We start from the raw sequence: 27520 nt of genomic DNA, 5'->3' as shown, positions 1-27520 counted from the left end.
AAGGAAGTCAGTGTGCATGGGTGCAGAGGGAGGCTGGGAATTCCCTTGTGTGCACATGCCAAATCACATGGGTTGTCGAACTGGTCCAATCATATGCCTTTGGGGGCTGGGGCTGTTTCATTGGTGCCATTGACCCAGCTCCCTCTGACCTCACCATTGGGACAGTGGCCCCTCTAACTAATGCTGGTTGCTGGTGGCAACCTCTGTGGCATCCTCTCATGGCAACTGCTGTTCCCTGCAACACAAAGGTAGTATTTGAAGCCTCGGCACTCGAGCCTGTGGGAGTGCTCTTGTTTGCCCCGGTTCCCTTGCATCATTGCCAACAGCAAGGTTGTATGGCTGTAAGTATGGGAGTAAAACCATGTAGCCCTCCCAATCTCCCTCCCCTTCCACCCTATCATAACCCTGTAGGATTGGGGACACTTGCTATTGGTGGGCACCAGAGCTGTTGGTTGTGACTGGCTCTGATGGGTTGCACCATTGGGGGTTGTGCTTGGGAAATGTTTATTACTGGGACCTATGGAATGCACTACAGTTTTGGCAGGCATAAATGTGTGCCATCAAAAGTAGGCATTCCTGGGCTGAAAGTGCTCAGATAGCCAACCAGTGTTAGCCACGCCCCTGGGAATGTCATCTTTGGCACTGGTGCAAGCCACTGTGAAAGGACTGTGCTGCTACCCCAGCTGCACTGGCACTCCTTTGTCACGCTCCTGTGCTACTCCCTGGCACCAACGTAAGGGCCCTGGCACTAGCATAAATATCCTGACACTAGTGCAAGTGGCATTTGTGTGGGTATGGGGATCCTGCTGCTGCCATAATGCTTTTGTCCCCCTCCCCTTCTGCTTCTGGATTGCACTGTTATTTATATTTTCTAGCATTACCGTCCTAGGTAATTTTAAAGTACAAATTTGGCTACCATTGAACATATCTCTAGAATGATATGTGTTGGCAATTAAAACAATAGTACGGATAGCATGTTTGGTAGATTAAGTCAACATTGGCTATTGAAATTAATTTAGGGTTCTTATATAAAGCTGATCAATAAAGGCAGTAATTAAGCCATAGACTATTGCATATATAAAGAGCTCAAGGTTGCCATAGAAACTCTTTGAGTTCTCCTCAATTTGCAGATTTAAATTTTGAGCCTCAGCATTGCATGAACATAGTATTTTGTATTGAATACATTTGGCAATTGAAGATTATTTGAGTGCTTGACATTTATAAAGTGCCTAACACTGGAATTAATTTCATTCAAATCATAAAAAAGTATTAATACTCAGTTCACAAAACATCCAAGATGAACTGTCTCCTATGTAATTATGAAAAATGGATAACATTGCAGCAACTTCTTGAAAAAGCTTTTCTATTATTTGTCTGCATCTTAGTTGGAAAGTCAGGCAAACTTAAAACTACTGTAATCAACAAAAGGAGGGAAGTTCATGGGTCTAAAAACTAATCTAAAATCTAAACAAATTATCTGCAAATTAAAAAGGAAGTCCATGAGACAGTTGATGTGTATTTTTCTATCTTTTAATGTGAAGATTTATTTTGGTGCACATCCTGAGTTTTTTCGGATTCCTGAAATTGAGAGGCACCAAACTACAGGGATCATGGCAACAAAGGTCTTTGTCAAAGATTCTATGTTCTCTCTTGCATTTTCTAGATAGTTTCTGCTGTATGAAGAGAGAGTCTAAACCTGAGATACCACCATACCTTGCCACTAATAAATACCTGACAAGTATAACTAAGGCCCTTTCCCCACTTACCTTAAGCTCCGCGCTACTCTCCTCAAGTAGCGCGGGGTCCAGCTGCCCTCCCCACTTCAGGGGCGGCGAGAACGCAGCCGCCCCGATTCTGCCTCTCTCCCGCCCCCTCAACGTGCGGAATTCCTGGCGCCTTTTCAAATGGCGCCTTTTGACGACCATGGGGAAGCCAGGGCGCGCGCCAGCAATTGCGTGCGCCGGGAATTGCCCGCAGCAACCCTCAGGCAAAGATGAGTGGGGAAAGGGCCAATGAGGAAGCTAGAACTCCTGTTTCATTATTCTGAAGATCCAGACCACTGTGGTTCAAAATGCCACCACACCATAGTCTCCACCAGCTTCTACCAAATAACAGCACAGGTACAGATTGTTCAGAGAAGTGCTGAAACATTGGTCTTTTAAGGGAAATGTCAAGAGGCTCAACCTGCTAGGTAAAAGTTGAATCAGCCCTCTGCAGACACTAGTGTGCTTTATATACAGCTTTATCTATCACATTTAAAGCTTAATATACAAACAGTGCCATCCTGAGCAGAGTTAGACCTTTGATTTCTTTGGCCTTAGAAGACTGCAACTCTGCTCAGGATAGCACTGCTAGTCTAGCTGTATGTATCCTTCCTCATTTTGAACTCAGTAATGAACGCTCAGCAAAATAGGGTTGGATTCCAGGAAAAAATTCTGCAGGGAGTGCTAAACTACTTAAGCCAACAGAAATACAAGAAACAGATTGTGGTAGGGGCTTGTGCTAATCACACTTATTGGATTCCCACTTGTACTTCTGCTTGTACAAGACCTTGTGCAACCAACTGCCAGATTCCATGACATATGGGGAGGAAAGCGCTGGGTGTTGTGCAAGATCTTGCATAGGTAGAACTGTTCTAAGTCCATTTATGTTTCTGCTTGCATGTTGGATCCAAATCAGTAACAAAATATAGTATTGTCGAAGGCTTTCATGGCAGGAATCACTGGGGGGCTGACCGTGGACCCAACAGATCCTCTGAAGATGCCAGCCACAGATGCAGGCGAAACGTCAGGAGAGAATGCTGCTAGAACACAGCTATACAGCCCGGAAACCACACAGCACCCCATCAATTTTTATGTTTTCAAAGCAACTCAATACAGTGGAGGCAGCATAATGACACTGGAAGGTCTACTGAAAATCCTGCCAAAATAATAGTAACTTGATTGGGGATGAGCACAATACCCTTGTTTTGGAAGGATTGCTCTTCGGTAAAGGTGATCTGGATCTACTGTGGACCCAAAGTTAAAAGGGGTTAAGTCTGCCACACAGCATACTAGGATCCAGTTGATTTTCAATAGACTGCTTCCAGCTGGAGAAAAATCAATACTGATGTCAGTCCTGGATTTCTGCTGCTTGAGGGTTTAGTATGTATATAATGCATCATTGCCTTCCTTGCTCTGGAAAGAGCTGGAGGACTTGCGCATATCAAATCCACAACTGAAGTGCTTTTAAATACAATGAAGATGACTGAGAGGCCCCAGATCCTGAACAAATTGTTCTTATTTGCCTAGATGGCCTAATTCTTTCTTTTTACTAATCTGTCTTAAGTCTCCTAAGTTTGTCATGTGTGTTTGTTTTTATAGCCACTGGTGTGGGAGGGGGTCTCATTGGCGCCGACCTCCGCTGTTCACAGCCTGGGGGTCCACCTGGATTCATCTCTTTCAATGGAGACCCAGGTGGCCCATACAACCCAGGTTGCGTTTTTCCATCTTTGTCAGGCCCGGCGGCTGGCTCCCTTCGTCTCCCACGTAGACCTAGCCACTGTGATCCATGCAATGGTCACCTCCAGGTTGGACTATTGTAACTCGCTCTACACGGGCCTACCCTTGCACTTGATCCGGAGGTTACAGCTGGTCCAACATGCGGTGGCTCATTTGCTCATGGGGGGGCGCCTTTCGTGATCATATTCAACCTGTGTTGCGTCGCCTGCATTGGCTCCCAGTTGAGTTCCAAATCATCTTCAAGGTATGGATGCTGACCTTCAAGGCCTTACGCGGCCTGGGACCCTCATACCTTCGGGACCGCATTACCCCATATGTCCCTACTAGGCCTCTGCGTTCAGCAGAGGCCAATCTGCTGGTGGTTCCCGGCCCCTCAATGATGTGGCTGGCCCCTGCCTGGTGGAACACTCTTCCTCCAGCTGTCCAGGCCCTGCGGGATCTTGGTGAGTTCTGCAGGGCCTGTAAGACAGAATTGTTCCACCGGGCTTTTGGGGTGTCCAGCTGCTAAGTGCCCCCTTTATTCTTCTGTGCTCGGGGTCCCTTTACCATCGATGGGACCCATTTTTCCTTTCCTCCCTCTTTGGGAGGGTTTTAATGAGGGTTTTATTGTTGGCGTTGTTTTATGATATCAACCGCTGTGTTTTACTTCAATGGGTTTTTAACTGTATATGTTGTAAATTTATGTTGTCCACCGTCCAGAGCCCTTTGGGGATAGGGCGGTATACAAAACCCAGTATTAATTAATTAATTAATTAATAAATGAATGAATTAATGAATGAATGAATAATATCTTTGTGGGGCAGGTTCATACCTCTGACTCAATTTCTCTGACTCAGCCTAAAGTTTGCCAACTTCCAGGTGGGGCCTGGAAATCTCCTCAACTTATAACTGATCTCTGGATGGCAAAGATTAGTTCCCTTGGAGAAAGCGGATGCTTGGGAGGCTGAATTCTATTTAGGATTGCCAGCTCTGAGTTGTGAAATACCTGGAGATTTTAGAGATGGAGCCTGAGGAGGGCAGAATTCAAGGAGGGGAGGTACTTTACTGCTGTATAATGCTACGTTGTACAATGCCAATATTAATGTATTGTCGAAGGCTTTCACGGCCGGAATCACTTGGGTGCTGTGTGGTTTCCAGGCTGTATGGCCGTGTTCTAGCAGCATTCTCTCCTGACGTTTCGCCTGCATCTGTGGCTGGCATCTTCAGAGGATCCTCTGAAGATGCCAGCCCTGGGCTCACAGCTTAGCATCGGGAGAATGCTGCTAGAGCTTCTGACCCATACAACTCCAGAAACCCCACAGCACTAGCCAATAATATTGCTATGCTGCACAATGGGCAATATTGGTTTCCAACTGAACATCTTGATAGATTATAAAATCAAGCTCTGAAAATAATACAGTGAATTTCATATTGTTCATTTCTGATCACAATCTGTTAAAATAAAATCAGTTGGCACTAGAAGTCTTGACTTGGAGCTTGATATTATTGTCCTGTTTCTTGAAGTACATTTTAGAACTGCATGTTTGCGCTAGTCAAGGCCTGTACTGCGTTTTCTGAGAAAGACAGTTTTTTCATTGGGAAAGAAAATTCCTTCTATTGCTTAAGCCTCTCTTTTGGCTTCCATCCCAGAATGAACTTCAAAGTCCTTCACATGGGTATTATATTTAAAGAGCAACAATTTTATCTGTGGACACTAGACCAAATTAAATCCAATGGATGTTCACTTATTTCTGTGCTTTTAGGATTCAGTGTTTACTACACTTAGGTTTTCTAGGTCACACTGCATCTTGATATTTATTATAAATTGAATTATATCTAATTATATCTAAAAGGGAAATTGTAAATAGTGTTACAAACGAGGCAACATTTTAGAAAGAAACTGTAGTCACTACACCACACTAGCCTTCTGCCCTCCCCCCCCCCCCAGTCAGTCTGATACCTTAAACCAGGGGTTCTCAAAGCAGCGCATGTGAGCACCATGTAGGGTTGCCAATCCAGCTTGACAAACTCCTAGATATTTATCTACTGACCGTAATAAATAAATAAACCAACAAAAATAATCATATTAAAATATTATAAACATACACAAGATACAAGGTATTTTTTAAAAGTTCCCCAAGAATCAGCACTCAAGGTTCTCTGGTTTTCCAGTCTGAATACCTCCAAAACATTTGCTACCTCCAAAGAAATCCTGCCACTTTTATTTTCTAACAGAGAAAGTGGACACAGGACTGAGCTGAGCTTCCTCTCAGGTTCGACAAAAGGGGAAAAAATCTTAACTGGCACTCATGATGTTACAACTTACAGTCTAAAAGAAAGTGTTGGAGAGTTTCCATGTCCTGAAAGTTACAGGGACACACTCTAAGGCCCCTTCCGCACACGCAAAATAATGCATTTTCAAACCACTTTCACAACTGTTTGCAAGTGGATTTTGCCATTCCGCACAGCTTCAAAGAACACTGAAAGCAGTTTGAAAGTGCATTATTTTGCATGTGCGGAATGAGCCTAAGCGAGAAAGGACCACCTTTGAAACTACCTCTCAGAAATCTGGAAAGGAATACATTTAACCTTGCTTTTGTAAAAAGTCGACTATAATCAGGAACAGACAAGGTCTTTAAATACTCTGGTTTTTGTTCAGATCGTATAACTCCTGGATATGTGGAAGTGATAAGAACATAAGAACATAAGAACATAAGAACAAGCCAGCTGGATCAGACCAAAGTCCATCTAGTCCAGCTCTCTGCTACTCGCAGTGGCCCACCAGGTGCCTTTGGGAGCTCACATGTAGGATGTGGTATAATGGCCTTCTGCGGCTGTTGCTCCGATCCACCTGGTCTGTTAAAGGCATTTGCAATCTCAGATCAAAGAGGATCAAGATTGGTAGCCATAAATCTCGACTTCTCCTCCATAAATCTGTCCAAGCCCCTTTTAAAGCTATCCCGGGTTAGTGGCCATCACCACCTCCTGTGGCAGCATATTCCAAACACCAATCACACGTTGTGTGAAGAAGTGTTTCCTTTTATTAGTCCTAATTCTTCCCCCCAGCATTTTCAATGAATGACCCCTGGTTCTAGTATTGTGAGAAAGAGAGAAAAATTTCTCTCTGTCAACATTTTCTACCTCATGCATAATTTTATAGACTTCAATCATATCCCCCCTCAGTCGCCTCCTCTCCAAACTAAAGGAGTCCCAAACGCTGCAGCCTCTCCTCATAGGGAAGGTGCTCCAGTCCCTCAATCATCCTTGTTGCCCTTCTCTGCACTTTTTCTATCTCCTCAATATCCTTTTTGAGATGCGGCGACCAGAACTGGACACAGTACTCCAAGTGCGGTCGCACCACTGCCCTGTGGAAGGCAGAATTTGGGAAGGGAGCTCATCAGGGCAGAGGTGTAGCAAGGGGGAAAAGTGCCCAGTGCACTGTGCGTCCTCTGCCCCTGCCCTGCCCCGGAATGCCCCCCACCCCAGAACACCCCTGCCACACCCTCACCACACCCCCACAAGGGTACGTGTCCAGTGCGTTGCGTGCACTCCTATCCCCTTGGAGCTACGTCTCTGCATTAGGGATTTAATGCAATAGAGTGTACTCTCTGAAGCTGTCATTTCCTCCAGGCAAACTGATCTGTATGGTCTGGAGGTCAATTGTGTTACTGGGAGAACTCCAGTCCAGATCTCATCTAGAGGATGGCAACCTAGTACCATGGTGCTTGCCTACCCCATTCCTGGTCCCCTCAAAGTGTTTTTAGAAAGTGGGCAGGGTCAGGTGAGGATTGGCCAAAGGAGATCTGATTGGCCATGAATTTTTTTTAAATGCTTCAGCAGGAGTTGCCACTACAGCACAAGTATTTTCACTACATGACTGAAGGTGTGCATAAGCAAGAAAAGATTTTTAAGCAGTATGTTTATTTGAAGGATATCCTGTGCAGCTGAGCTTCTGCCCGAAATGCTAGTTACTTTTAGAGTTATGCATAATTTTAGTGCCTGATATTTTTTTCTGATTGGCTCTGCCTCTTGTGGCTGCCATTTTTTGTTGAGCCCATGACTCTATAGCAGAGTTCCAAAACTGCCTACGGGGTCAAAAAGGTTGAAGACCCCTGCACTAAAGCAACCAAAGCCTTTAAAGCTTCTGTATGTCACACCCATCTGGAACACCACGTTGTAGCAGCAAATGTTATATGATTGTTGTTACTTTAATTTTGTTTGATATCACATCTGCCAGTTCTTTAGCCAATTGTTGGCCTTTCATTACAATTTGAGCCTCATCAGAGGCCTAGGACATTGTAATGTTTCGATGTAGTATTTGTGCAGATCCTAGCAGGCCTGCCTTTTGAATCTGACAGATGTTGATTTTGTCGATTTGAAGATATTCCAGTGTTTTTAGAATGGTGCCCAGGGTGCTGATGACCTCTGGAACGACCTCAGCTGGTTTGTGCCATAGTTTCTAAATCTTGATTTTCAAATCATATTTAGTTACCTTATGTTCTTTTTCATCAACCTTGCTGTCCCCAGGTATTGCTATGTCGATCATGGTCACTTTCTTATCCTCAATCACTGTGATGTCGGGTGTGTTATACAGTAACACTTTGCCCATTTGGATTCGAAAGTCCCACAAGATCTTAACCTTCTCCTTTTCCATGACATTCTCTGGGTGATGTTCCCATCAATTGTTAGCTATCCTGATGTTGTAATTCTTGTATAAATTCAAGGGGATCCTCATGGCCACTGAGTTGTGCCTCTGCACCTTTTTTGCAGCAGCTGAGTATGTGAACTACTGTTTCATTGGCTTCCTTACACAATATGCACTTCACATCATCTGAGCAATTTTTGGATTCTGGCCTTGATCATGTTTGCCCTAATTGCCTGCTCTTGAGCAGCTAAAATCAGTTAATTGGTTTCCTTTTTTACAGTTTGCTTGTCAACAACAGCCAGGTCTTTTCATTGTCCACCTTGTCCTTGATCTTCTCTAGAAATTGACCATGCATGCTTTGTTGTGCCAGCTTTCAGTTCTCGTTTTAATCACATTTTTTCTGTACTCCTGTTTGATTTGCTGGGCTTTCAGTAAATTCAAGTTCCTCACTTCCACACCTGTCCTTGACTTTCATTCACACAATCGGACACTGCATGTTTCTCCTCCTCCACTATTTGCTTTACTTGCAGTAATCCTCTGCCACCAATTCTCCAGGGCAGGTACAGTCTGTTGGTATCACTACATGGGGGTAAAGTGTAGTGCATTATCATAAGCTTCCGAGTTTTTCTATCCAGTGCATCCAGATCAGCCTGTGTCCAGTTTATGATTCCAGCAGTGAACCTGATGACGGGTATGGCCCAGGTGTTGTTGGCCTTGATGGTATTCCTGCTATTTAATTTGGATTTCAAAATTTTCCTGACTTTCTGGATATAATGTCTACTGACCTTCACTTGCCCATGCTTGTTGTTGTTGTTATTATTATTAAGTTATTCAAAATGTTATGGCTTGTCACCTTTGACACAGGTGTCATAGGTTTGCCATCACTGATCTAGGCCAACACATTCTATTCTTTGGTGCCCTATCCTTCAGGCTTCCTGAGGTCTGAAACGTTCCTACACCTTTGGCTTTATGTAAAACAGAACTGTCCAGGAGGGCATTTTTAGAAAGGAAAGGGCTGCATTATTAAAAAGCAACAACCAGGAAGCCATTTCAATAGACAGAACAGGAATGTGGACTATACTGCTATGTATTAACTGATGCTATATGTTTTTTCACTTGTTCTCACTGCATTATATTTCTATCCAGTAATAACATTTATTACATTCTTTATTACATGTCTGCATATTATTGCATGTACTGGTTTGCATTATTTAAACTGCCCTTGAGTCTCAGTGAGAAAGGAGAACTATAACTAACATAGACAAATACTACCCTTTAGACTTAAAAACTCACATACACATTCACACTTTGATTATTTCTATTGCTTTGAAACTTAAACTTGAACTAAAAATAATATTTTGGGTTCTAGGATCCCTCCCTGCGAACCTCTCCTACTACTCCTCAAACGACCCATAAGTAAAGCTAAGTATAACCAACGGCTTCCCGCTGCCTCGCCGGACGGGCTACAACGCATGCGCAGAGTGAATCTGTAGCGCTGAGGGGGAGGGAAAACTGGAGCGCTCGCTCTCCGATGCTCTCACTTCCTGCCCCCCTGATTTCCGTCCGGGGCAGAGGGAGAGCTCAGCCATAGAGATGATCTCAGCAGGGCGATTCAGGTTTACTTCCGGAGGGTTCCACCTCCCTCCTCCTCCCCCCTTTCTCTCCAGAGAGAAGGGGAAGAAAACAGAAGAGGGTGTGGGTTTTGGACCGTGCTGGGCTTGGCCCAGTCTGGCGCCTCTCCCACTCTCTCCGTTCGGCACTAGAGTAAGTGCTTGGGCTGCGAGGGACCACAGGAAATGAAGCGGAGGGGCTTCACTCGATGGAAGCGAGTGAGACGTTCCGGACCGAGGGGAGGGGAAGGGAGGGTGGCCTGTTCCAGACGGCGTGGTTGGGTGCAGGGAATGCGCACAGGGATCCTTGCTGGGGGTGGGGGTGGGTGGCAGCAGCCTGGCGAGTTGCTTTGGCCGGGGCTGGTTTCTGTAACAGAAACAGCGGATCGCGAGGGAAGGCAGTGGGCTAAGGTATTGCCTGGTCCCTGTTTCGGTTGTGTATAGTTATTAACAAGCTGAGACTGGCGCTGGTTTTTATATTTTCCAGTGTCGTTGTTGCCCCTTAAAGACAAGCGAAGGTCTAATAGTAGATGAGTAAAAACCTCTCTGTTGATTGTTTATTTGGTCTTCTGATCGAGACGATTTTCTGCTTTGTTTGGAGAACTTTGATAAGTTCGGGAAAGATAGGTAAATTTCAGTAAAAGACTTATTGCCCACCTCTGCATACCTTTCTTGGTGATCTGTTCCATCTGTAGATGAGCATTGCAAGTGACCTAGGTTGCCTTTTCTGGCCATGTTCAGTCGCAGATCCCACCAGAACTTTTTGTGACTGAACGTGGCCTTTAGAATGTGTTCTAAAATCCTCTGAAGTGCACAAGAGTTCAGGGGAAAAGGTGAAGGGTTTATTTAGATAGATCAACAGGAAAGCTTGACTTTAGATGAAAAGTCAGAAAGCTATTCCTGTTATTATTCATTATCTGTTTATTGTTGTTAGACCTGCCCAAGACCATCTGGTTTGATCATTTCTCAGTCATGAGGGTGTAAAGCATTAGTTCTTGAATTTTGTAAAGTGGGACTTGATTCTAAATTGTACTTTTTTAGATCTATCGATGCAGTGCTGCAGGCTTTAGCATTGCTTTTGTGTTGTTCACTAAATGGCTTATGCTTTATGATTGCTTTGTCTTTTATTCCTCAAAAACCATTGTTATGTAATTATGCAAACAAGTCCTTCCAGAAACAGTAAAAAAAGTCATCTTATGATCTAGAAATTGGAATTCTGCAGTCTATCTGGGCACAACTGATGGTTGAAAATTGTGGGTGTAGAGATTCTATGAGAATAGAATATATGGAGGAATACATGGGATAGCTTTATTTCTGGAGATTAAAAATTGAAAGAATAAATGTAAAGTATTATTAGTTATTAACTTCATTTGTAACCTTCCATTCTTACTGAGATTCAGGGTAAATTATGAAATATGAAAAAAGTGAGTAGAAAGGGCAGGGAAAGGTGTATTGCAGAGGTCTTCAACCCTCCCAGGCCTGGAACCAACTCATACTTGAATTCATAGTCACAATATAGTAGATTAATAGGGTGAGAGGAAGCCAAAGTTATGCAGTTATCAAAGTACAGGCTGTGACAGTTGATAGCACATCATGAGATGAAAACAGAAAACTGGCCACCAGAAAGTGTACTGTAGTTAAAAGTCATGGAATCCTGTGCTCCATCACTGAATGACCTTGCAGCTCCACTCAGCATGCAGTCAAAGAGAGGTAGGAGGTATAGTCTTCTGACAAACATATGAACTTAAGAAAAGACTTGCTGGATCAGATCAGAGTCCATCCAGTCCAGCAGCCTGTTCACACAGTGGCCAACAAAATGCCTCTAGGAAGCCCACAATCAAAACTACTGCAGCAACATTATCCTGCTTGTGTTCCACGGCACCTAATAAAATAGACATGCTCCTCTGATACTGGAGAGAATAGGTATGCATCATGACTAGTATTCATTTTGACTAGTAGTCCTGGATAGCCCTGTCCTCTGGGAACATGTCCACTCCTCTGTTAAAGCCTTCCAAGTTGACAGCAATTACCATATCCTGTGGCAGGGAGTTCCACAGTTGAACTATGCATTATGTGAAGAAATAGTTCCTTTTGTCTGTTTTGAATCTCTCACCCTTCAGCTGATCCTGTGTTCTAGTATTATGAGAGCGGGAGTTTCTCCCTATCTACCCTGTCGACACCATACATAATGTTATAGAGCACAATCATGTCTCCCCTTGCCCACCATTTTTCTAAGCTAAACAGCTTTAAGCATTTTAACCACTCTTGATAGGATAGTTCAGTGGTGGCAAACCTTTGGCACTCCAGATGTTATGGACTACAATTCCCATCAGCCCCTGCCAGCATGGCCAATTGGCCATGCTGGCAGGGGCTGATGGGAATTGTAGTCCATAACATCTGGAGTGCCAAAGGTTCACCACCACGGGGATAGTTGATGGAGGTCCTGGATCATTTTGGTTACTCTTCTGCACCTTCTGAAGCTCTGCAATATCCTTTTTAAGGTGAGGTCACCAGAACTGTACACAGTATTCCAAGGCTGCTCTCACCAAAGATTCGTACAAGAGCAGTGTGATAGCAGCAGCTTTATTTATTCCTTGTATAATATGGCCAGCATGGAATTTGCCTTTTTCACAGCAACCACACACTGGGTTGACATTTTTATCAAGCTATCTACAGACACCCAAGATCCCTTTCTTCGTCTGTTGCTCTCAGCACAGATTCCATCAGTGTATATGTGAAGTTGGGATTTTTTTGCCCCAAAGTGCATCACTTTACACTTGCTCTTATTGAATTTCATTTGCCATTTTAATGCCCATTCGTCCAATTAGAGAGATCTTTTGGAGCTCCTCACAATCCATTTTTGTTTTAAACTGGTGTCATTTAAAAACTCAGCCATCTCGTTCACCCGCAGCGGGTGGAAGGCACCACTTCTGAAAAACCTTGCTCGTGGAGCGAGGTTCAAAAGTGGCTTTTCCGCACCGCTCCGCACACTGACCTGAGTTTGAAAAGAGTATCTTACCTGCAGCCTGCCCATTCATGTTTTAACATTTCTAAGGCTGCATGTTGTTGAGAGGCAGGATATTGGTATTTCAATAATCGATAAAAGGGATTCACAGGTTTGAGGTGGTGTGCCTCTGAGTAACAATTGTTAGGGGACAGATGGACAGAAAGGGCCATTGCTTGCAAGAAAACCATCTTCCTGTTGATGTATTTGCTTACCATTTTTCTACTGGAAGCAGGTAGGAAAAACTAGATAAATACTTATCTTGTTTTTCTCTTAGGAGATTCTGCTGGATTATATGGGAAACTAAATGTTTGAAAGTGGAGGGTGCCTTTAACCTGACACTTGTCTCTTTTATGTAGTGGGCAGCAGAGAAAATTCTTTTTAAAAAACCTTCTGTTTTTCTTTCTGGTCTTGTAGCTCTTCAGATTTGTGAATTTTTTGAGCCTATTGGAAATGTCTTTCCAAGATTTTAAAACTTAAAATGCTGCTTGTAAGAACCCTGAATGGGTAATTTGTTGATGTCTGCAAAATAGTATATCTGTAGTTTTCCATAATTTTCAAATGTTGCTTATCTGAAATGGCGCTGTACATATCTGTGCTTAAATTATCAAAAATGAAAAATCCTTTTCTGAAACTTATTTACTTGGCTGTCAAAAATCAGGCTGAATTTATCAAAGTTTACGAACAATAATATTACTACTGTGATTTTTTTAATTGCCTCACTTCATACTTTTTTAAAAAAATACTGATTATAGGTAGAAGAATACATGTTTACGTTCAGCACAGAGGAGCATGTTCCCAAATTCTTCCAACCTTGGTCGTCCACCCTTCCCTCCAGAGCACCAACAATACAACTTCTTCAGTAATCTTCCAGTGAATATACCTCCTCTTCTTTTTTATCACCAGCAAATTATTGATCATCCTCAATTCCAAAGTTCAACGTAAGTTTATTTGAGAACTGGTGCATCAGAACAAAATGTTAGCCTACCTGCAGGACTGGACTTATTAAATTAACCATTTCAGGGAAATACTTTCCACTTATCCAATTGAACTTTGAGGCTGTTTATAGGAAATCAAATTTAAGTAATCATCTTGAATAGTATGTTTTATCGTGCATAAGGCATGTTTAGATTGTCAGGAAACAGTTGTATTATATCATGTAAGTGTCTGTAGTGCTCCTTATGCTACTGGGTGAATGGTTATATTTGAGATAAGGTGTATGAAATAATCCTGCATTTTAATCTTCCTAGAGCTCTGGTGAGTGGTAACCTTTCTACTGTCCTTCCTATTTCACCACCACCTCCACCCTTCACCTTCAGAAATGGCAGCCCAGTACATACATCAGCCGCACCTGCATTATTCCGAGGCAGAAAGTAAGGACACCATGTGTAATTATTGGACTTTAAGACTTTGTTTTGTAGCTGTGTAATATTTTCTGTGCTGTAGTAATAAGCTGGTCTCCATGAAAGTGAAACCACAAGGTCATCACAGACAAGGCAGAGACATCTTCATATTTGGGAGGTTCCCCAGGAACGCATAGAAATATGACTTCATACTCTAACCAAATGAGATCTTTAAAAGTTACCCTGATCAAAATTAAATATTCCCCAGAAGTGATGTGCCAACAGCAGCTCAAAGATAAAGAGAAAAGGAGGAAATCAGTCTGTCCGTGGCTTTGAGAGAACAAAATATTGGTGGTGGTGGGAGGTACAATAGTGACCTTATTCTAAGGTGCCCAGGGTGGTAGTTTAGACTGAGAATGAGTGAGTGACCCAAGGTCACCATGTGAGTGCATGGTAGTGTGAGGATTCAATCCTAGAATCTCCTAGGTCCTAGTCCAATACTTTAATCCAGTTGTTGTCCCCTCCCACAACCCCTTTGGGGCTCCCAGCATCTAAAAATGTAAATTTAAGAGTAAAGTAGATGAAGAAGAAGAGGAGTTTGGATTTATACCCCACCTTTCTCTCCTGTAAGGAGACTCAAGGTGGCTTACAAACGCCTTTCCCTTCCTCTCCCCACAACAGACACCTTGTGAGATGGGATGGAGGGGGTGGGGGAGCTGAGAGAGTTCCAAAGAACTGTGACTAGCCCAGGGTCACCCAACTGGGATGTTGGAGTGCGGAAACACATCTGATTCACCAGATAAGCCTCTGCCACTCAAGTGGAGGAGTGGGGAATCAAACCTGATTCTCCAGATTAGAATCCACCTGCTCTTGACCACTACACCAGGCTAGACCCCTGTAAGGAATAGTCTTTCCTCTTTCAATTTAAAGAAAAACGTATTGGGGCTTTTATTCACAGAAATAGTTTATCAAAACGGACAACTCACTAGATGTCCAGGAGTTAGAGTGAGCCTTTGCTATCCACCTGTGTCTCTCCATGTGGGAAACAGTTCCTTGTTTTCCTTCTCTTCTTCTGTAATGTTGGCCATGAAAACCTGGAAGAAATTACTCCCTTTCCACAGTCGTACTTATGGGTGTCTGTCTGTTTCTTAGATACCTATACTGGAAACAGTGGAGTGGAACAGAGAAGATCAGAGAAATTCTATGCTTTAGTCACTGACTAGTATAAAACTAATGTGTGAATTTGCCAAAATAATTTATGTGCATGGCTTTACTTATTTGCAGTACAATGAACTCCAAGGGAACCTTTTTGTGTCAGATTGCAAGTTCTGTTTGGAATTTTCAACATGTGGTTATTATTTTTTTTAGCAGAAAACAATTAGGGTGGTGGGTTTTTTTGCATGCATAGGGTTAATGTTTTTAAAGAGAGAGGTCCCTTTAAGTGCTATGGCCAAACCACAATTTGGCTTTTATTAAAGGGCTTCAGGTGAGCATTTTCCAGCCTCTTTCCTGGCATAAGCTGGTTATCTTCTCCATTTCTTGGTTGTCTATTTTCCTAGTTTGATTAGAATAATAAGTATTAAACAGTTTTCTTAGGGCTTTATTATGTCAACTACTGCTGAATTGACTTCCCTTCTCCCCAATATTCTTTCTGAAATTGCACTGATCAACTTAAATCTACTGATCATCTGATTTTCTGGTCATCTTCTTTTCATCCAGTGTTTGGTCCCTTTTCAATATCCTTCTGACAACTGTAGCTTTTCTAATCTCAGACGCCTCATTGACCCCAAGGACTGTGACCCTAAGATTCCCTGCTCTGCCAGCAGTTGACTACAGCTGTGACTATAGTGTAATAGGATTGCCTGCAAGCATGGTAGAAACTTTGATCAGTAGCACTTGCGGGGTTTAAAACAACTCAGATGCTGTATAGATAACTGCATTATTTGGTGTGATGTTTTAAAAGTAACAGAATTATGCCAAGCTTGTGAAGGTTTTTTAGAAACAAGCTGTTTTGTAATGGGTTGACTGTAATAAATTGAACGCAGATTAATTAATCCTTAAATATTTGCCAAATGAAATAGAAGTTCTTTTTTGCCCAGATGAAACACTTTACTATCCGTACAATCTAAATCTACACAGACACATTCTACATTTTGAATGGCTGTTGTGGTAAGTTTTTCTTTCTACGTTCCCACTCTTTCCTCCCACTTTTTTCACTGGGTGCCCACTGTATACATCACTTCTTGATGTTCAGAATGACTTTTGTGAATAGTGTCTATTTCAGAAAGAAAATTATATGCAATAGGCACAAATTGGCTTGAGCAGATTTCAACTTTTGAGTAGTTAAAGTTGCATTTCAATTGCATCTTTCCAGGAGACACACATTCAGCAGTTGTTGCATCCTGTGTTAGTAACTGATGCATTTTTCTGGGTTCTCTGAATCAAGGCTGGGCATCCCTGCCTTTTAAACGGATACATGGTCTTGTGGGAATGTTCACAGTGATGAATTGGTAGAATGTGCATTGTTTGCTATCAGCCTGCTTTATTATTGCATATTTATATTCCAGAACTGGAGTAACCAGCACTTTTAAAAACATTTTTTAGGAGACTGAAAGAGCAAGATATTCATTGTGAAGTAAAGCGCCAGCGGTTTCATTCACCTCATCATGAATCCACTTCAGCTAGCCGACCAGTGCCTTTACCAGAAGATCGCAGGCATTCATTCCCTAGATCCATTCCCTTGCCATTACTTCATGCGCATTATATCTCAGATTTGGCCGGATGCGTGCCACCATTACAAGAAGCTTCATTTCCTGACCCTATAGAAACTGCTCTCCCTGTGGCCAAAGATAAGGTAAGGCCAATGTTTTCTGTTTGCTACCTGTTGGATTAATTCACTGCTCTGTAAATAGGGAGACCCTGGGCAACACTAATATTCCTTTTCCAGCATAAGTGTAATGGCATACTGTTAAGTGTGTGCCAGAATCTCATGGCCAGTAGATTCTGTCACTAGAGGCAGGAGGGTAGGGGGAAGGGTTTCCCTGGAATGTTTCTAAAAAGTGTGATCTTTTCTTCGAACTCTAATTGATTAGATGAAGGCCAGGCAGGCTTCTGGGAAGTCGCATTAACCAGACTAGCCTTCAGTTGGAAGAAGGATGCATGCCCATTCTGGAAGTTTGTGCTTAGAATGGCACAATGGGTGTTATAAGAAAGCTGTCCCTAGCATGGATTGAGTTGAACTCTTAATAGTATAATTTGTATCCTGTATTAGCTTGATTGTGGCCAAAATGACATTTCAGAAGCGTGTCTTACTTTGGAATTGAAAATAGCTTTTGAAAAAGGAGGTTGTGTATGTCAGCATGCTTGGTGTATAGTAAATATGACTTTGTATTATCATTTTCTATATCGAACAGTTAAGTCAGCAAGTACTGGAGATATTTCAGGCATGTCAACAACAAACCTATGACTTGAACAAAAAAGAGCTTTGCCGGACACAACTCCAAAGAGAAATTCAGCAGATCTTTCCAAGTACGTTGCAGATCTAAAATTATATTTCAAATAAAAGACTCTTTCTAAACAGTTGAATTTAACCTAACGCTTTCTTGCTCTGCAGATAGTACACTATTTTTGGTTGGATCCTCACTGAATGGATTCGGTACTCGTAGCAGTGATGGTGATTTGTGCCTAGTGGTTAAGGAGGAGCCAGTAAGTAGAGAGAAAAAACTATTCATGCAACATGGCTAACCAAGATACTAATCCCTGACTATTGTGTTGTCCTTTCTGAAAGAGGTCTAAAGGAAGACCATATTGTAGCTATTGGAAGTGATGCCAGAAGTAACATTAGAGATCTTCTGCAAACTTAAAAGCAGTCTAAATTTCCAGTTGCTGTACCGGTAGCCACTTTTTACTGTGAAGGAGAGACCAAGTGCCCCTTTTAAAATGGGTGCTAATGAAAAGAATCACTATTCTCACAAGGGGCACTACAAACAGGGTTGTAAGAAATTTAGTAATTATTGTACGTACCTGGTTAATGAGGTTGCCACTGCATTGTGCTTGGTCAAACATTAACGTTTTTATGTTCTTAGCATCAGTTCATAACCCAGCAAGTTATCCTTCTTTCTGGTGAACTTACAGAAACATAGGATGTTCTTTATCACACACATATATTAATGTGTAAAAGGAGGGGTTTGCACAGTTCGGAGTAACTATTACCTTACCTGTGTGATGTGAACAGATGCACCCACCCCTTGCCATATGTGAAGAGGGTTATGTCGTGCCCATGGACTGTTCAATAACAAGGCTCTGTAGTCAGTTGATTTCTTTATTATGAAACAGCATCAGGAATGAGCATTTAGACTTCCATTGCCAGAACTAAGCATAGCCAATAGTGCAGTCAGTTATATCCCACGTCATCCCCCATGTCATGTTGCCCCACCCTGGCTGACCAGTTCCCAAGGGTGGATGGGACCCCTCCAGTACCGTGATCTGTTGGAAGAAGAAACTGCTTCCTCCACCAGGGTTAAAACAACCTACATTTCATACTCTTGGCAGAGCTACACCAGCAGGTGTCTAATGAGCTAATGAATCTGAGATAAATCAAAGCGGTGTAGCTGAAGCATAGTAGGGAGGGAAATAAGCAAAGCCAGGTTCCCATATCCTGGCCAGGAGTTAAAATATGGCCGGATCAAACAGGAACTGAACATGACAGATAAACGGTAGACCTCATACTTGGTGTTTGCCATTTTATTTTTGGTTTTGATAGGAAATGTTTTAATTGTTATTCTAAGGCAGGGGTCTGCAACCTGTGGCTCTCCACATGTTCATGGACTACAATTCCCATCAACCCCTGCCACCATGGCCAATTCTCCATGAACATCTGGAGAGCCGCAGGTTGCAGACCCCTGTTCTAAGGTGTCTTGCAGGACATATATGTTTTAATAAAAAGCTTACTGGAGCAGGGAAATGTGTGGAGGGTGGGATTGGTGCTGCATAATGTGCATCATTTGAAATTGTATCTATTCATAGAAGTGGAAAACATCGTTCCTCCAGGTAATTTGAAGAAAATTGCATTTCTAGGCACCGTCATTTGTAGTAAAAGTAGTGTTTTCTTGCATTACATGCTGCATTTGTTTTAATCATTTTAATTGCATTGTTCACATCGCCTATGAAGGTCTCTAATGAAGGGACTAAATTAGCAGTGCTAATTAAGCTAGCACGCCTTATATGTAATGCTTTCAATTTATGTTCTAGTGACAATAATCTGTTATTCTATGCACTCTGTTTAGCTGTCTCCTTTATGAACGTAAGCGAAGAACCTTGTGTTAGCATGTTGAATATATTGTGGTGAATTATTGGGGATGGGGGGAATGACGCTGCTTGATCTGTAAGGAAAGTTGGGTAATAGGAAATTCCTAGGATCTTACAAAGGAAATGTTGAAAGGATCTGATAAATTTATAAGAAGGAATTTTATTGAAACAAAATCTTCATGTGATGGTTTTATGTCCAGCAGTTCATAACTATAATTTATTTCAGATTAATCAGAAGACTGAAGCAAGACACATACTCAGCCTGCTCCAAAAACTCTTCTGTAGGAAACTTTGTAAGTTCTAGTGGATTATGTGGTGGAATGATTGGTTATACTTTACAAGATCACAAACAGGTTGGGATTCTTGCAGTTGTTGGTGACTGGGCTGAATCTAGGTGCATTGTTTCCATGGGTGCAAGGATTTCCTTAGGATCCCTGTTCTCAGTATTGCCTTCCCCTCCCATAGTCTTATTTCTGGGGAGGGGGGATCTCCTGTCCAGGAGTAGTATTTCAGTGGGCATTTGGACTGTTGGGGGTGGGATGACCTGTGAAAGTTGCCTTATGCAAGCAGATGTCCTTGTACCTGCAGAAACACTGCACTCGATTCAGCCCCTTGTGTGGAAATGCCATAAGCAGAAATTCTTCTTAGCTGGCACTTTTAGCTGCCACAAGACATGAAATAGTCCTTATTTGAAGTATGTTTGGATGATGGTGACGTATGCGGTTTAAATTTTTTAACATGAATAAATAATATCCAGCTGCTAATGGGCTGACTTTTTCCTGAATTTGCATCTGCTTTATGTGCAAAAAAATCCCACTTCTAATCCTTGACGTCTCTAGATCAAAGTCTCAAGCAGCAGGTGATGTGAAAGACCTCTACCAGTCAGAGTAGACAACGTGTTGGGAAGCTTTATATTGGAGGATGACCTCTTTCTCTTTTCCCCCCTCCACACAGCAAGCTACATTGAGAGACCTCAACTGATTCGAGCAAAAGTGCCAATAGTGAAGTTCAGGGACAAAGTCAGGCAAGTACTGATGATTACTGCTGTTCTTCGTTTAGGTCTTGGTTCCAAAGGTGTAAAAGCTTATACTTAACAATAAAATGTGTTCTCGTTTTTTTAATTATTATTTATTAGCAGTTTCATAATGGTTGTATCATTTTGTCCATTACTTGGCATTGGTACAGGTAGCAGTGGATCAGATATTCCCATTCTATTGGGATCTAAAGATGTTTTGCATTTCCCAACTTTTTGTTGTCTTATTGTGGTCTTTGATACCTCCCTGAGTGCCTTTATCCTTTTCTTATTAGAGTAAAATGCTTTCAAGAGTAACACGCTGAATTTACTTTCTCCAGCAAAAATGAATGACTTCCATTCACATTTTAAAGAAAATGTAAAAGTGATAAAGTTTGATACTGGAATAGATCCTTCACTGATCCTCCCACTCCACTGAGCCACAGTCATTCGTACATGGAAACATTTGTACACTACCTTTCATTTTGACTCCGGTTTGAAGTCATCCTCCAGTCGAGTTTTTCTATAATTTAAGCAGTTAGAAGATGGTTGGGCCCACCCTATTATCTAGATGACATCATGACTTGCCCCTTCTATGTGGGTTACTGGAAATAGAAGAGTAGCTAACTTGGAGACAGGGGGCAGAGGCGTACCGGCAGAAAATGGCACCCAGGGCAAGACAAGAGTTTTCTGCGCCCCCAGCACCTGGGACAAGAACAGATTTTTCCACCCTTGGCGCACACTTTAAATTTTTTATTTTACTTATTTAAGGAGGGGATGGGAGAGCTGAACCGTCCGGGGCTGCTCTGGCTTCTGGAGGGCCCAGCAGCATGGCCCACGCCTTCTAGCCACTGCTGGCCTCTCCAGGGAAGCGCCCCGGCCGTGGCCATCAGGCCACATTCTCCTGGGCCGTGGCAAAGCCCCAGGGGAGGCGCCCCGGCTGTTGCTGGGCTCCACAACTGCTGGCCCTCCGCCAGCCTCCAGGTGCCCTGGGATGATGGGTCATTCTTATAATTACACCATCTCATGCCTTTCTATGCATTGACACACAAAATAAAAATGTCACAGTTGCTACATAAGACAGATCCAAACTGCTAGCTGAAAACAGGAGGAAGAACCGTTTTTGGAATGAAAGTCAGCCATCTTATTTTGTCAGAGAGGGAAAGAGTGAGATGATTGTTCAATACAACTCTTTACCATACCAAATTTATGTTTTCCATTTAGTTGCAGTAATTAGGTGCTTTCTGTATGCAAGGGAGGTCCTGGGAGCGCCCCCACTGCCCCTGCCCCCATGGTTTTCACCCTGAGGGGGAGCAGGTCAGTGGCAGGAGGCTAGGAGTTGTAGCTGCTCACGACCCAAGTAAACAAATGAGTAGCAGTGGTGCCTAATTGCTGACAGTCCTCACTTTCCTGTTTGCTAGTCTCCCTCAGAGCAACAGCTGCCAATTCGTTTAAGAGGCCATTCTTGCTGTTGTGTTTGGGGGAGGTAGATGAGTAAGAGATACAGAAGTTTGGAGCTGACCCTGGCTTCATGCCATCTGTCCTGGTTTGCTATTAAAATGTTTTTTTTCCTGTTTCCTGATCATTGAGATGGAGGGGCAAGTCCCTGCTGATCCCCAATATCCACATTTGATTTCTTCTTGATCAGCGGTTCTCAACCTGTGGGTTGTGACCCCTTTGGGAGTCGAATGACCCTTTTTCAGGGGTCGCCTAAGACCATCGGAAAACGGTCTTTTTATATTTTATAGATACCAATTTTATGGTTGGGGGTCACCACAACATGAGGAACTGTATTAAAGGGTCGCGGCATTAGGAAGGTTGAGAACTGCCCTGAGCCCTCCGGGGGAGGGCGGTATATAAGTGTAATAATAAATAAATAAATAAATTAAACCACTGCTCTTATTAACATCCAAAGGTTGTGTGTGTGCGAATCTGCTCTGGGAGTGGCTTTTTGGGGTTTTGCCCTCCCCAGGGCACTTGCCCTGGTGGAGGGATGATCCTGTCAGCATGTGGCTGCCACCACTCCCCCCCCATTCTGGAACAGGGGTGGGCTGAGGGAGGAGCCAACATTAGTCGACTCCCTCCTGGCCTTTGCCAGTGTAATGCCGGCAGACCTTGATCGCCACTTACTGGTAAGCCAGCCTTTTGACTGGTGTAAGTCCATTGCAGCCAAATGAGTCTTCTCAGTGGCAGGGAGGCTTTTTGGCTTCCCCATGCCACTGGGAAGCCTCTTTGGGGTGGGGGTGGCCAGTGCAGACGCTGCACCACAGCCGGGCACCCAGTTCATGGATGGGACCATAAATATCATTTTCCTGCTATTGCTTTGTTGTTTGTGGAGTATCAGGAAGGAAATGAGTTTGATTCTCTTCATCATCATTCTCATTGGCTTTGTTGGGAGAGAAGTAGAAATGGATTTTGTACCTTTATTGCTGCCTCCAGGAAAAGGAGCTTCCAGCTAAAATAAATCCATTATAGTTACTGTAATTACATTAAGTTGTTCATTGCTCCTTTAGAATTTATTTGAATCCGTTTTCTCAGGACCTTGATAAATGGGGTATCTGCTTGAAGCCAGGGTGGAGCCAGGGTTGTGAACACTTCATAGTTGCCTCTGTTCAGTCCTGGAATAGACAATAGAATAGCAATGGGTTTCTTCTTTTTACAGTAAATATCCATAGCCCCCCCCCCCCTTCTAGAATTCAGCCAATTCTAGAATTCAGGAGCAGAGTGGCCAAGTGGAAAAGAACCAAATCTATTCCGGCATGGGCAATAATGAGGGAATAATCATTATGGCACCATTTTAACTAATGTAAATTTTAAAGGTCTTTATATTTTTATATTTATGTTTGTTTTTGCCTATATATGTCTTTATGGTTTGTTTCTTGATTTGACTTTTGTATATTATGTTTGTTGTTAGCTGTTCTGAGCCTGGCTTGTGCCTTTAAAGTGCAGTGTAGAAATCTAATGTAATAAACTGAAAATAAAGATACCAAAAATATTGATTTGATTATATTATTAGAAATATATAGATAGTTCCCCTTACAATTATTTATGTGTTTGCATTTAGCACATATGCCTGCCTTACACATAGGTAGAGGAATTTCATTAAAATATTCCCAAACTGGGTCTCTTTTATGGCCTGCTGCCTTTATGGATTTTTTTCCTACAGGGAGAGAATAATATAATGAACCTGAAACTATACACACAAAGATCTCAAAACTTGTGGAGTATTCTGCTCAACAGATTTCACTTTTATTTTTACTTCTTGCCCCTCCTTCTGCACACTTAACTCCTTGTGCAGATCTACCCAACTCCAAACTCTGTTCATTCAACTTCTTGAAATTTAGCACTTAAGAAATAAGAGGCGTGTTATCTCGGTGGACACAAATTCACAGTTTTGAAAACTGCAAAACCAAGCATCTGTGATAATATCTTCTACATGAAAATACTGCCCAAAATAATCTTTCAGAAACCTCTGGAACAGCATCACTTTGTGAATAAATTAGAAATAATTTAGCAGAAAATGTAAACATTGCAGGTGTATACAGTCTCATGCTACATAGTTAAAAACGAATCTTTATTTCATGACAGATAATCTTTTGACCTTTGGACTGTAATGTATCTTAAATATAAAGCTATTTAAAATATCTTTGGATAAATTTTTTTCTCAAGAAGCACTTTATTAAAATATGATTTAAATTTTAGAAATTTCAATTTTAAAAATCCATTTTTTGTTTTTTTTTTAAAACTATGGATTTGTATCCACCCTGGTTATGGCAAAGCGCTGATGAGATTAAGGTGGAATGCCCAGCCATGGGTCTGGAGCTACATGAGCAATCATTCAATGATCTTTGGGCCTCTTCTACTCATGATCACTCCCTTATGATAAGCTAGTCTCTTGCTCTTTCATGACAAACCATAGTCTTCTGATGTGGGTGCATTAAACTGTAATTTATCTCTCAAGCTTTGATTGAAACCAGTGGCTTGTTTTAGTTGGCAGTCATTGTTTGTAGGGCAACTGTGGCTCAGACGTATTGGGTTCAGCCCTGCAGAAAAGCTCATGGAAAGAATTGTAGGAGCAAATCTTTCCCTACATTCCCTTAATCCTCAACAACTTGCTCATTGTCTTGTAAATCCTTTCTAAGCATCATGGAGCCTCATAACAAAATGCACCACAGTATAGCAGTGAGGAGAAGAAACTGGGTGAAGTAGGCACACCCCCTCTTGACATAAGCTCCCAGCAGAAAAGCAAGCAATTTTCTTAATTTCCCCCCTTACCAGTGCCTGGCAGCTGGTGGTAGGGAATAGCATTGTGGGATAATTTTTTTTAATGCAGCCTTAAATGTGATTCCTGGAGGTGTCCTTTCCACGTCCAGTAGGTACACGAGACTTCATTTAAAAACAAAAATCTCCCACAGCTGCGGCAAGTGGCATCAGGCAAAGAGATTTGGGGAGTTATCAGAACTAGCCTCGCTACAGCCTCTTGAACTGTGGTGCATTTATTAACACGGACATTTGACCCTCAGGACTTTTAGAATAAATAGGAGGCTTATGGCAGAAGGGAAAGGGTCACGGGGAGGAAAGATCTAGTTTGTCAACTCCTTCCACGAGATCCAACTTGGTAATGCGCCATGATGCTCAAAGTAATTAGGTCTCTGAATGTAGGGGCAGCATAAATGACATCTGAATCAAGCCATGGATACTTCTGGGATCTACACCAATATATTTATTTTCTGCGATAGACTAGTGTTTTAGCAATGAAAACCTTTTACCCAGTTATATTTTTTCATGATGCTAATGACAGTCTGTCCTATAGGGCTTTAAGCCATGTTGTTTGAGAGTCAGTGTGGTGAGAATGGGCTTGGGAGACACTAATCTCCACTCTGCCATGACGCTTGCTGGGTCATCTTAGGCCAGTCACAACCTTTCATCCTGACTCACCTCACAAGTTGGTTGTAAAAGTAAAATAAAAAAGGAAGAGCTATGTACAGGGAATGTCAAGCAGTGGAGGAAGGGCAGGATTATAAATAAATATTGAAAAATTATTCTGGTCCTGTTTTGTTCAACTGCATGCCCCAGCATAATTCATGTGGGCAGGAATGAAAATACAGATTCTGCTCTACAGCTCTGTGTCAGTTTTTAGGTTAAAAAGAAATATAGTTTTATCTACAAAAATATTCCACTCATCAATGTTATCGTTATGACGGAATGACACAGGTTTGTATAATGGTTGTATAATTTTTTCTTCTTTCTCCCCTCCAGCTGTGTGGAGTTTGACTTGAATGTAAACAATGTTGTAGGAATAAGAAACACATTCCTTCTCAGAACCTATGCATACAGTAAGTGATCTGTAGATTTTATTTTATATTCATTGGCAAATTTCCATGACCCTCTTTATTATGTTTACAAACGGAGAGATTCTTGGTACTAGAGGAGTAAATCCTATGCATGTGTGCTTGGGAATAAATTCCTTAGACGGTACGATTTGCAGCAGAGGAAATATGCCTGGAATTGGACTGCATACCTACTTGATGGGGCTTTATAAAGAAGGGCACTAGAATTATTGTTTAATAGCTCAATATTTCCTGTTCAACACAATTCTCTGATAGACCATTATTTCAGGTGTGTAATAGGTTTAGATTAGCTTGATAAGTTAATTACTTATTTTATATATGTGACACCATCAGCATGTGTGGTGGCTTGCAAAACAATAGAAGCTAAAAATAAAAAAAAAACTACTCTGGCAATCTAATTGTCGACAGTACAGGGAGATCATAGAGGGGAGGTAGCAAGGTGTCAACATGATCCGGTGTGGTGGTTAAGAGCAGGTGGATTCTAATCTGGAGAATTGGGTTCGATTCCTCACTCTTCCACCTGAGTGGCAGAGGCTTGTCTGGTGAACCAGATGTGTTTCTGCACTCCTACATTCCTGCTGGCTGATCCTGGGCCAGTCATAGTTCTCACTGGACTCTCTCAGCCCCACCTACCTCACAAGGTGTCTGTTGTGGGAAGAGGAAGGGAAAGGAGTTTGTAGGCCACCTTAAGTCTCCTTACAGGAGAGAAAGGTGGGGTATAATCCAAACTCCTCCTCCTCCTCCTCCTCCTCCTGCTCTTCTTCAATGCAGTTTCATATACTTGTTTCAGTCTAGAAGTAGAGTAAGATTAAGCCACTGAGTTCAATTGGGACGTTCTCTATAGTTGGTGTGATTAGGATTGCAGCCTTAGGTGTTTTAATTATTAATGTATTGATATACTGTTTTAGATTGTAATATAAACATGTGTGAACCACCCTGAGTCTGGCCTCAGTTGGGGAGGGTGGAGTACTAAGTCAAATCAGGTAAAAAAATATGTACTGCCTTTCAACTAAAAATCATGGGTAGAAACATGCTAGGGTTAGAGAGGGGATGCTGGGTGAACCGGGAGAGGCTGTATTGAAGTTTAAATTGTCTGATGAGCCTTTAGAAAAGCGCCAAATTGCTCTGCCTGATAAGTATTTATCCTATTCACAGTTGAGAGTCGAGTTCGTCCATTAGTGCTGGTTGTGAAGAAGTGGGCGAGCTTTCGTGGCATTAATGATGCTAGTCGAGGCACTTTAAGCAGCTACAGTCTTGTGTTGATGGTTTTGCACTATTTACAAAGTAAGTATGTGTGTAGCTTTTGAAATATTTTTCCCCTCCATGCTTTTTAAAATTTTTCTCCCTACTTAATTTTTAATAGCTATTCTAGAACTAGAATTTCGATAAAGTAGATATTTTTCCTTCCTCTTAGACTGCCCCATTCTCCATACTGCCTCCATCTTAACGTCTGATAGCTGCATTCATTTTTTTAACAAAAAAATTAAATTGGAACATGAGCATTTGCTTCCTTGCAATCTCTTAGATATAACACGAAAAGCAGGAAACAGCTTAGGAAAAAACCAACCCAAATCTCAACGGAGTTTAAACATCTCTGTTGTCACTATTATCATTCTTGTCACTGAAACTGGATTTTAAAATGGAGTTTGTGTGTGTTCTGTATCTTATCCAAGAGGCAAAGCTGCTTATATTTTATATTCCTTTAGTACTTATTCAAAGTGTTTTTTGAGATTTATTCATCCTCACATAAATTCTGTGAGATTGGGATT

The 27520-nt window shown here is 42.1% G+C and overlaps 1 protein-coding gene across 1 annotated transcript in view; it reads left to right on the top strand.

Annotated features, from left to right (window-relative positions):
• Positions 1-9732: 9732 nt before the first annotated feature.
• TENT2 (terminal nucleotidyltransferase 2) overlaps positions 9733-27520 on the top strand; it is a 36869-nt gene continuing 19081 nt past the window's right edge. The window contains exons 1-10 of the mRNA XM_048503778.1: positions 9733-9888; positions 13494-13679; positions 13989-14111; positions 16686-16935; positions 17495-17609; positions 17695-17786; positions 19615-19681; positions 20343-20412; positions 25660-25736; positions 26907-27035. Coding sequence (XP_048359735.1) covers positions 13531-13679; positions 13989-14111; positions 16686-16935; positions 17495-17609; positions 17695-17786; positions 19615-19681; positions 20343-20412; positions 25660-25736; positions 26907-27035 — 1072 coding nt within the window. The 5' untranslated portion in view covers positions 9733-9888; positions 13494-13530. The remainder of the gene's footprint in view (positions 9889-13493; positions 13680-13988; positions 14112-16685; positions 16936-17494; positions 17610-17694; positions 17787-19614; positions 19682-20342; positions 20413-25659; positions 25737-26906; positions 27036-27520) is intronic.

This window comes from Sphaerodactylus townsendi, linkage group LG07 (genome assembly GCF_021028975.2).
Source record: "Sphaerodactylus townsendi isolate TG3544 linkage group LG07, MPM_Stown_v2.3, whole genome shotgun sequence".
In the NCBI taxonomy this organism is placed as follows: Eukaryota; Metazoa; Chordata; class Lepidosauria; order Squamata; family Sphaerodactylidae; genus Sphaerodactylus; species Sphaerodactylus townsendi.
Note: the sequence above shows the minus strand (reverse complement) of the source record. Positions and strands in the feature narration are given on the sequence as shown.